Source organism: Rhincodon typus, chromosome 2, assembly GCF_021869965.1.
Source record: "Rhincodon typus isolate 14 chromosome 2, sRhiTyp1.1, whole genome shotgun sequence".
Lineage (NCBI taxonomy): Eukaryota > Metazoa > Chordata > Chondrichthyes > Orectolobiformes > Rhincodontidae > Rhincodon > Rhincodon typus.
The window spans coordinates 10449413-10459946 of NC_063333.1; the positions used below are offsets into that span (position 1 = coordinate 10449413).

At 44.3% G+C, this 10534-nt stretch overlaps 2 protein-coding genes across 2 annotated transcripts in view; both read right to left on the bottom strand.

Moving 5' to 3' along the window:
* The window catches only part of LOC109921859 (sodium channel protein type 4 subunit alpha-like), a 1322739-nt gene that overhangs the window by 550501 nt on the left and 761704 nt on the right, over positions 1-10534 (bottom strand). The gene's annotated exons all lie outside the window — the stretch shown is intronic.
* Positions 5365-10534, bottom strand: part of LOC109914150 (nuclease EXOG, mitochondrial) — a 48626-nt gene continuing 43456 nt past the window's right edge. The window contains exon 6 of the mRNA XM_020513721.2: positions 5365-6251. Coding sequence (XP_020369310.1) covers positions 5790-6251 — 462 coding nt within the window. The 3' untranslated portion in view covers positions 5365-5789. The remainder of the gene's footprint in view (positions 6252-10534) is intronic.

The window sequence follows — 10534 nt, forward strand, 5'->3', positions numbered from 1 at the left end:
CAGGATCTGTGTCCTTCTATTCCTTTCCTTTTCATGTATTCATCCAAGTGCTTCTTGAATGCTTATTTTTTTATTTACAGTTTAAATCACTTAAATAATAATGCAACTTTACCTTAAATAAAACTTACCAGCTGACAGTCTCCTCGCACGCACGCTTCAACTGTCTACTCGCACATTGCAGTAGATTGTGGTATTTGAGAAATTGACTCAAATTTGAATCAACTGTTGACATTTCATGAGGCCATTCAATTGAACAACAAGCTTATTTATATCGAGGTAATTAAATGAGGAAAGAAAACTGTAACAAATGTAAACATAACAGTAAACCTCACAGTGTTTGAGGTGTATAATTTTTGCCTGTTTATCCAGAGTGCCTGTCAAAAGGTGCCGGTTAGAACAAAGTTTGCTACATAAATGTTAGCCTTTTGGGAGGCATTGAGCCAGCAGTTAATGTGTTGAAGCCATTCTCCGAAAACCTTTGAGCTCAGAGCTAGGCTGATACTCCAGTGTGGAGATGAATCTCTAAGATGCATGTCAAAGGTTACCTTGGCACAACTCTGAAGAGTACCAGAGTTCTTTCTAGCATCTAGTCAACAAATTCATTCCTCAAACAAAATCAAAAAATACGAGATCTGCTCATGTAGATTTTATTGAACCTTGCTGTCCACAGTTGATTTTCCCATTTCTTCTATTACACCAGAGACAACGCTTCAAGAAGTGCTTCATTGGCTTTAAAGAGGTTGAGGTTGTGAAAAGTGCTAGGCAAGTACAATTTAACCAGGAGTGAGGCCCACGAGAGGAATCCTGAGAAGCAGCATACTGAAATCCTGATCCAACTACAGAAGACGCTTTCACTCCAGGATAGATGCAGACTTGTCAAGATTCATCTGTTCTGAGGATGAAAAATGAATCACAACAGCAGGGAGTTGGGGAGATTGCTTCTGACCTCTGGGAGCACCTGCTTTAACGACAGCCTGAGGGAAAGCCCCACACTTGCCCTCTACAATGCCTACTATGCCAGGGTCAGACAGTCTCAAGGTCTGGCCAGGGCCACGGGTAGCCATAGAATGCAGTGCAGACTTCCCAAATGTCAATGTTTAAAGTCAAACACACAGGACTTCAGCTGGCTGTGAATGGCCACAGGGCTTGTAATATCAAGATAGCTGAGAAACTTCAATAGGTCAGGAATGACACACTAAAAGCTAGCAACACGATTGAGTCAAGGAACACCTTGAGCTGAGATGTAGCTATTCATCATTCTTTATACAATGCTTGCAGAATGTTGGTTTATTGCTGTTTTCTGCTCAATTCACATAGCATTGGCAATCGTGACACATATCTCAAAACACACATGATGCCGTTCAGCTCTGTCATGTTATTGAGAAAGCTTTGCATGTCTGATTCCAATTCCGATATTACTTTGTTTTGTATTTTTCAAATGTATACCCACCTCCCTTGCGAAAGCTATTAAGTTCTTTTCCCAACAGTGTCTCTGGTAGTGCATTCCAAACACTGACAACTGGCAGATTAAACAAATCTCTCTTAACCTTTCCCCTAGTTCCTTTAGATCTTCAGTGAATTTACCTCTCTATTATCTGAGTCACTGGGGTCCTCCTTCACCAGTGAGCTTAGTTAGACAGCAGAAATTGGATGCATTTTGACCGAGCGGAGCTTCAGAAGCAAGCCTATTTCTAACCTTGAAAGAACCTTAGGCAGCTACATTTCCAGGATCGTTACAGCACAGAAGGCCATTCAGCCCTCTGTGTTCATCCTGGCTCTCCCAAGCAGTAATTTACATACCGCCACTCCCATCCCTTCTCCGCACATCCCTCCTCTTCAAGTATTTAGAAAATTTTGATTTTATAGAGGTATATAAATCATGAGAGGCATAGATAAGGTAGATAGCTGACAGCTTTTCCCCATGGTAGGGGAGTCTAAAACTATAGGGCATAGGTTTAAGGTAAGAGGGGAGAAATACAAAAGGGTTCAGAGGGGCAATTTTTTCACACAAAGGGTGGTGAGTGTCTAGAATGGGCTGCCAGGGGTAGTGATGGAAGTGAGTACAATTTCATAATTTAAGAAAAATTTAGACAGGTACATAGATGGGATTGGAATGGAGGATGTGAGCCAAATGCAGTCTAGTTAAATTGTGAAAACTGGGCAGCATGGAAAAGTTGGGCCAAAGGGCCTATTTCCATGCTGTACAGCTCTATGCAGAAACACTGACGGCACGGAAGGAGACCTCTCTGCACCAGCCGGAAAAGGGACCACCCAGCCTGGTCCCATTTTTGAGCTCTTGATCCATCTGCCTGGAGTGATGCTCCCACTGGATAATGATACACAGCAGATGCCTGAGCTGATGTCTGTCCACTAACAGAGACAACAAGGTGCAGGGCTGGATGAACACAGCAGGGCAAGCAGCATCATAGGAGCAGAAAGGCTGACGTTTCGGATCTAGACCCTTCATCAGAAAAATGATGTCTGTCCACTAATGTCAAATCCGCAGCTACAATCAGCAAACTACGCTGATGGAACCTTTTCCAAAAAACAGCATTCTCACAAAGTGGGCATTGCTGGCGAGACATTTTGTGTCTCCACTCCTAGTTGCCCCGAACATAGCCGAGCGGCATGGTAAGCCAATTCAGAGGGTGGGTAAGGATGCACCTTGTTGGTGTGGCTGAAATCACACTGGGCGAGGACGGATGGTATCTCTCCCTGGAGCTCATTAACAAACAGCTTTGATTGTTTTGTTTATACTGATCCGACAGCTTCATGGTCACTTTTACTGATACCAGCCAAATTAATCTTCAAACTGAGTTTAAATTCTCAAGCTGCCATTGCGGGATTTGAACTCACATTCCTTGGATCATTACTCAGTAACATAACCCCACGACAAAAGTGGACTGGAACCTGCAACCTTCTTAGTCTTTAAGGCTCTATGGGACAGCAGGCAATGCATTTGTGTGCAGGATGTAAAGCAAAGTCTATTTTTGATCATTGTTTGAACTCTGAAAGCAGATTAAAGCCTTACAAACTTTGTGGGGGTGGTCTATGTCCATTTTTGGACCACTGTATTGTTTGCAGATGGCAGGTGCCATTGCAGGAGCTAACAAGCAGAGTGCACCCCATTGCTGACATATAGAGGCATGTTGTACATACTCCAGAAAATCAACCTTCCTGCAGTATTTAACAAACAATAAGTCAATTACTTGTAAACAATATGCATGGTCGAGTATTAATGGATACTGATTCTAGCAAAAGAATGCTGATGGGTCCTCTTCCATCTACCATCTGTTGTGAGACACGGACGTACTATTTGTTTGATCGCAGGATAGCCCAAAGATTCGGCATTTCTGGAGCCGGAGGATTAAATATTAAGCCTGATTACTTGTATCCGGTGTCACAAGGAATCCAACATTGGCAACTTTAGACCCTGCCTTCCTTACAGGCTGAAAGAAATGAATAAGAAGAAATTTATAAACCCAGGGCTTAGCACTGCCAGCAACTGTTTTTAGCATTGTTCCCCTGAAAGAACAAATCGATTAAAAAAATCTCTTCTGGCAGAAATGCTTAGCTTTGTACGAAGATTCTTCTGAATTAAAAAGCAGCTTTAGACATTTGCTGAACCAATAATTTGTACTCTCAAAAGCCACATAAAGATCAGTTTTTGTTTGCAATCTGTCAGCATTTAGAATAGAATCCCTACAGTGTGAAAGCAGGCCACATAATCATCAAGTCCACATCAAACCTCTGCCCTCCCCAACATCCCTGCATTTCCCATAGCCAATCCACCTAACCTGTACATCTTGGGACTGTCGGAGGAAAATGGAGCACCTGGCGGAAACCCACACAGACACAGGGAGAACGTGCGAACTCCACACAGACAGTCACCTGAGGCTGGAATTGAACCTGGGTCCTTGGTGCTGAAAGGCAGCAGAGCCAACCAGTGAGTATTGATCACAGTAACCATTCATCATTAGGCATACGTAACATGTAAGTGATTGCCTATCTGCAATAAGCAAGGACTTCCACAATATCCATGCTGCAATGTGAATATTCGACCGTATAGGAAATGATCTAATACAACAAATTAAAATGACTGTATTTTTGTTTAATGTCTAAATTAACATCATAGAACAATATGGCACATGAGGCTTCTTGGCCCATTGTTCTGTGCCTGCTGTTTGATAGAGCTGTCAAATTAGTTCCATCTCAAGTATTTATCTAACTGCCTTTTGAAAATTACAATTGAGCCTGTTTCTCCTGCTCCAGGTTGAACATTACAGATCATGATTTGCTATGTAAAAAGATTCTCCCAATTCTGTAGAATCAGGCCCTTCGGCCCAACAAGTCCACACCGACCCTCAGAGCGTTCCATCCAGACCCATCCCCCACCTAATCTACACATCCCTGAACACTACAGGCAATTTAGCATGGCCAATCCACCTAGCCTGCACATCTTTGGACTGTGGGAGGAAACCCACACAGACACAGGGAGAATGTGCAAACTCCACACCAACAGTTGCCCAAGGTGGAATTGAACCTGGGTTCCTGGCACTGTGAGGCAACAGTGCTAACCACTGAGCCACCATGCTGTTCCCTTTTGGTTCTTTTGCTTATATTTGCCAACTACGCTTACAGGCTGTCTCATGTAGACATCATGATTGTTTTTCCAAAGTGTATCACAATTGATAATGCAGTGTGGGGCTGGAGGAACACAGCAGGCCAGGCAGCATCAGAGGAGAGGAAAGCTGACGTTTCAGGTCGGGACTCTTCTTCAGAAAATGAAGACGGGTCCTGACCTGAAACATCAGCTTTCCTGCTCCTCTGATGCTACCTGGCCTGCTGTGTTCCTCCAGCTCCACACTGTGTTATCTCTGACTCCAGCATCGGCAGTTCTTACTATCTCTGTATCACAATTGGTTGGTGGACCCACAACCAGGTTCAACAGTGCATCAGATGGATCATACTGGTGCTGTAACCTTCAACATTCTCAGACATATGTGGTTCAAATCTCCAGGCGATCCAGTGCAAATCAACAAATCAGCGAGATCAGTGTGTCTTTGAGTGGCAGCTCGTTTTAAAGATGAATCTGTACAAGACACAGCAGGGTGAAATTCTGGGGCCTATTTCCGCCCCGACCCATTTGCGCTCTGTTGACAATGGGAAATCTGGCTTGGGGAGTCTTAGCAAAATTTCCCTCACCTCAGGAGCAGCAGTCCTGAAGCAAGGAGGCTTTCAAAAAATCACATAAAGTGGGGATTAAAATAAGGTGGCAACTGGAAAAAATTAAAGCACAAGAATAGATCTAAATCATCAGCGAATAGTCAAATTAGCAGATAATTATACATGCCATACATCAGCTTTTATTGGTATAAACAATTTATTATTAGGTACCTACATAAAACTGTACAAAACACCACATAGTTTACAGCCATATCTAATAGCATGTTTCTTATTGGAGCACATATCTACATATACTTTGTCAAAGTATTTCTGTCATCTCATCATCATTTAACTTTGCATATCCTATGCCAGTCAGCAAATAATATCTCATACTATGAAAGTATGTATCTACAAACCATTTCAGCAGTGATCTGAAGACACATTAAAGCAGTGTGCTTGCTGTATTGGTCAATACATACGTACCTTATGCAGTACATCTCGGCACAAAATATACATCCATATGTAAGCAGATACAGCATAGTTCTGTACCATCCCATAACCTGTATGCCAGTGCATATCGGCGTACATCTTATGCCAGTACACACTCATGAAGTCTACATGGTTTAACCAGCTTTGGCTGCTCTGCTTTCAGCTGCTTCCTTCCATTCCACCTCTTGCTTTTTCTTCAGGTACAGATTCTGCAGGTACTCATCTGGCTCAATCCCACTTTCCCGGAGCTCGCCCATGATTTTCTCCAACCCTTGCAAAGTTCTGGCATTCTTCATTTTGCGCCCGGTGATGTACTGAGTGAACTCTGCAAAGTTCAGCAGCTTGCAAGTGTCTGTCTCGCAGAGATCATGGCACTGTTTGGTTTTGTCCAAGGCTGGGAAGAAAGTGACCCCAGACATCTTCTCCAGGTCCTGGAGGTCTATTTGATATTCAGACAACTGGTGGTCAAAGCCAATTGGGCTGTTGGGCACAACAAAAGCTCCCAGTGCCAACAATTCAGAGGGTGCCTTGCCCTTCTGAACGAGGATGATTTTGTATAGATGTGTTGGTACAGCAACTTCATTCTTCCCTATCACCTAAATGTAAAGAAAGAAATACAATGATGAATTGAAGAAATGAGTGAAAAGTTGAAGACCACATTTAAAAGGAAAACCAGACAGTCCTGAAAATCTATAATAAATAGAAAATGGCTGGAACTCATAGGACAAGAAAACTTTACAGAAGTTAAGCCAATTCCTTCTCTTCCATTTTCTAATCAGACTACTATAATTTCATTACTTAGCGACATGTAATTTCTTGATTTTATCTCACCCAATTATCAGTCCTCTCACACAAATTCTGGACATAGCTCAGAGTAAAAACCTAACTCAACAGGTTTAGGTATGCCAGCTGTGCTTTGCTTGTTTTTATCAAGAGGTTGATGTTTTTATTCCTCGCAACTCAATCCATGGCAACAGCCCACTGAGGAGTTAACTGGACAGACTCACTGCTAGCACTGTCACCTGAGTCAGAAAGCTGACAATCCTAGTCCTATGAATGCTTCAGAGCTGTACTGAGTGGGTAGCAGGAGATGTCTTTCAGATCAGGCTTTATATGAAGATATCATCTGCTCTCTCAGATGTGCTGTTGCAAGATCAGGAGAATTCACAGAAACCCTACAGTATAGAAAGAGGCAAATTCTGCCCATTGAGTCTGCACCAGCCCACTTAAGAGTATCCTACCCAAACCCACCTTCCTAGGCCCTATCCCTGTAACCCTGCATTTTCCATGGATAATGCACCTAGCCTGCGAATTATGGAAAATTTAGCATGGCCAATCCACCAACCCCGCAAATCTTTAGACTGTGGGAGAAAACTGGAGCACCCACACATGGGGAGAACATGCAAACTCCATACAAACAGTCACTCGAGGGTGGAATCGAACCTGGATCCCTGGTGCTGTGAGGTGGCAGTGCTAACCACTGAGCCACAGGGCCATCCTAATGTCATGGAAAACATTTATAACACAACCAGCAACATTTAAATAGTTTTTTTATTCATTCAGAGAATGTGGTCTTTGCTAGACAGGGCAGCATTTATTGCCAATCCCTAATGGTTCTTGAGAAGGTAGTATTGAGCTGCCTCCTTGAACTGCTGTGGTCCATGTGGTCTAAATACAGCCGCAGCACTGCTAGAGAGAGAGTTCCAGAATTTTAACCCAGTGACAGTGAAGGAACGGCAACATATTTCCATGTCAGGATGGTGAGTGATTTGGAGGGGAACTTGCAGGTGGTGGTGTTCCCATGTATCTGCTGCCCTTGTCCTTCCAGAAGCAGAGGTTATGCATTTGAAAGGTGCTTTCTAATTAGCTTTAGTGAATATAAGCAGTGCATCTTGGGTAGATGGTCACACTGTTGCTATTATCTATCAGCAGTGAAGGAGGTGAATGCTGAAGATGGTGAATGGGGTACCAAACAAGCGGGCTGCTTTGCCCTGGAACGGTGTTGAGCTTCTTGAGTGTTGTTGGAGCTGCACCCATCCAGGCAAGTGGGGAGTATTCCATCACACTCCTGATTTGTGCCTTGCAGATGCTGTACAGGCTTTATGGAGTCAGTGGTGAGTTGCTCATTGTAGAACTCTGAGCCCCTCATCTGTTCTTAGAGGCAAAATATGTATATCAGGGATAATCAGGCATAGCTAAGGGTCACCAAACCCGAAACGTTAACTCTGTTTTTTCCTTCACAGATGCTGCCAAACCTGCTGAGCTTTTCCAGCTACTTTGTTTTTGTTCCTGCTAGGAGGAGGTTTTGTCTAATAAATCTGGCAGAATTTTATGAGGAGGTGGCCAAGAGTTTGGTTGAGGGTGGGGCCTTTGGCGGAATTTATTTGGATTTCAGCAAGGCCTTTGACATGGTCCCTCATGGGAAACTGATGAAGCAGGTAAAAGTTAATGGGATCTTTTGGATCTCAATAACTTAGCAAGATGGATTCAAAATTCACATAGTGACAGGAGACAGTGTGTGCTGGGTCGAAGGCTGTTTGTGTGAGGGGAGCTTGAAGTGAAGTGGTGTGCCACAGGGATCAATACTGGATCCCTTTGTGGGGAGATCTGGGTGAGATGATAAGGAAGTTTGCAGATGACATAAAGATTGGCTGGGTGGCTGACAGTGAACAGGAAGGTTACTGAACGATTGCCCTGATGGGAAGATCAGTGGCAGATGGAATTTAACGCTGATAAATGTGAGATGATGTACTTTGGAAGAAGAAACAAGAGAAGGGATTATTCAACGAATAGCAACACTAGGAAATTCAGAGGAAGAACGGGATCTTGGGGTGCTTGTCACAGATCCCCAAAGGTGGCAGGACAGAATAATACAGTCGTTAAGAAGGCATATGGGACACTTGTCTTTGTCAGTTGTGGCACAGATGTAACAGCAGGGAGGCTATGTTGGAGCTGCACAGAACTTTGGTGAAGTCACAGCTGGAGTACTGTGTGTAGTTCTGGTCACCACGCTACAGGAAGGATATGACTGCAGTAGAGGGGCTATCTGGGATGGAGCATTTCAGTGATGAAAAGAGGTTGGATAAGCTCAGATTGTTTTCTTTGGAGAACAGAAGGTTGAGGGAGAATCTGACAGAGATGTATAAGATTTTGAGAATAGAAAGCAGCTATTACTCTTAATTGAAAGGTCACCATAGAGCCATAGAACCCCTAAAGTGTGGAAACAGGCCCTTCAGCCCAACACGTCCACACCAACCCTCAGAGCATCCCACCCAGACCCATCCCCCTATAAGCCATCTAATCTACACATCCCTGAACACTATGGGCAATTTCCCATGGCCAATCCACCTCACCTGCACATCTTTGGATTGTGGGAGGAAACCAGAGCACCCAGAGGAAACGCACGCAGACACGGGGAGAATGTGCAAACTTCACACAGACAGTTGCCCGAGGGTGGAATCAAACCCAGGTTCCTGGCGCTGTGAGGCAGCAGTGCTAACCACTGAGCCACCATGCCATCCCAAGAACAAGAGGCCATCATTTTGAGGTGAGGGACAGGATTTGTTGAAAACATTTTCACCCAGTGGATAGTGGGTGTCTGGAATGCACTGCCTGGGAGGAAACCTCACAACTTTTAAAAAGCACTTGAATGGTCATAACATTCAAGGCTATGGGCCTCGTGCAGAAAAAAATGGACCACTGTGGGTAGCTGTATATTTTTGGTGGTACGACTTGACAGGCGAAAGGGCCTCTTCTGTACTGTGTGGTTGTATAATTCTACAACTAGTCCAAATCGTTTTGGGTCAAAGATAACCCCAGGATAATGGGAGATTCAGTGATGGTAATGCACTGAATGTCAAGGGGAGATGGTTAGACGCCCTCGAGTACAAAATTAACTAGTAATAATGACATTAATTTGGTGAAATCTTTCTGTAACAAAACGAAATTTTCAAAGAAATATTGTGGGAGACTAATGGCTAGAGTCTATTGGACAAAGCATCATCAGTGATATACTTCTGGCAAGTGCTACTTGGCAATGTTCATATATTGAAACAGTCATGTCTGAACAACCTCTGGAGAGTGATGAACTGCCTTTAGCCTCAACAATAAAGGAAATTCATCAGTAAGCTGACAGACCAAAATGAAGACCATTCCCTCCGGGACAACCTGGTCCACACTTCCTTCACCCCCAACAATCCTGCCCCCGCCACAGCCCTACGACACCTTCCCCTGTAACTGGCAAAGGTGCAACACTTGCCCTCCTCCCTCCCCAATATCCAAGGGCCCCAACATACCTTCCAGGGGAAGCAACACTTCACCTGCACTTCCCAGAATCTAGTCTACTGTATTTGCTGCTCACAGTATGGTCTCCTCTACACTGGGGAAACGAAGCGTAGACTTGGTGACCGCTTCGCAGAACACCTATGCTCTGCTCGCAAAAAAAACCCTGAACTACCAGTTGCCTGCCGCTTTAACACACCACCCTGCTCCCTGGCCAACATCGCTGTCTCTGGCATGCTGCAGTGCTCCAGCAAAGCCCAGCACAAGCTGGTTGAACAACATCTCATTTTCCGCTCGGGGACCCTGCTGCCCTCCGGACTCAATATTGATTCAATAATTTTAGGGCCTAAACTCTCCCATGTCCCAGCCCCCTACCCCACACACCAGGCCTTGTCACCACATAGCCTGCCATTACACAACCCCTGTTGTTAGTCACTAACAGTTCCCATTAACAACTATTCACCCTCCCACAGATAGTAGGAACTGCAGATGCCGGAGAATCTGAGATAACAGGGTGTAGAGCTGGATGAACACAGCAGGCCAAGCAGCATCAGAGGTGCAGGAAAGCTGACTTTTCGGGCCTAGACCCTTCTTCAGA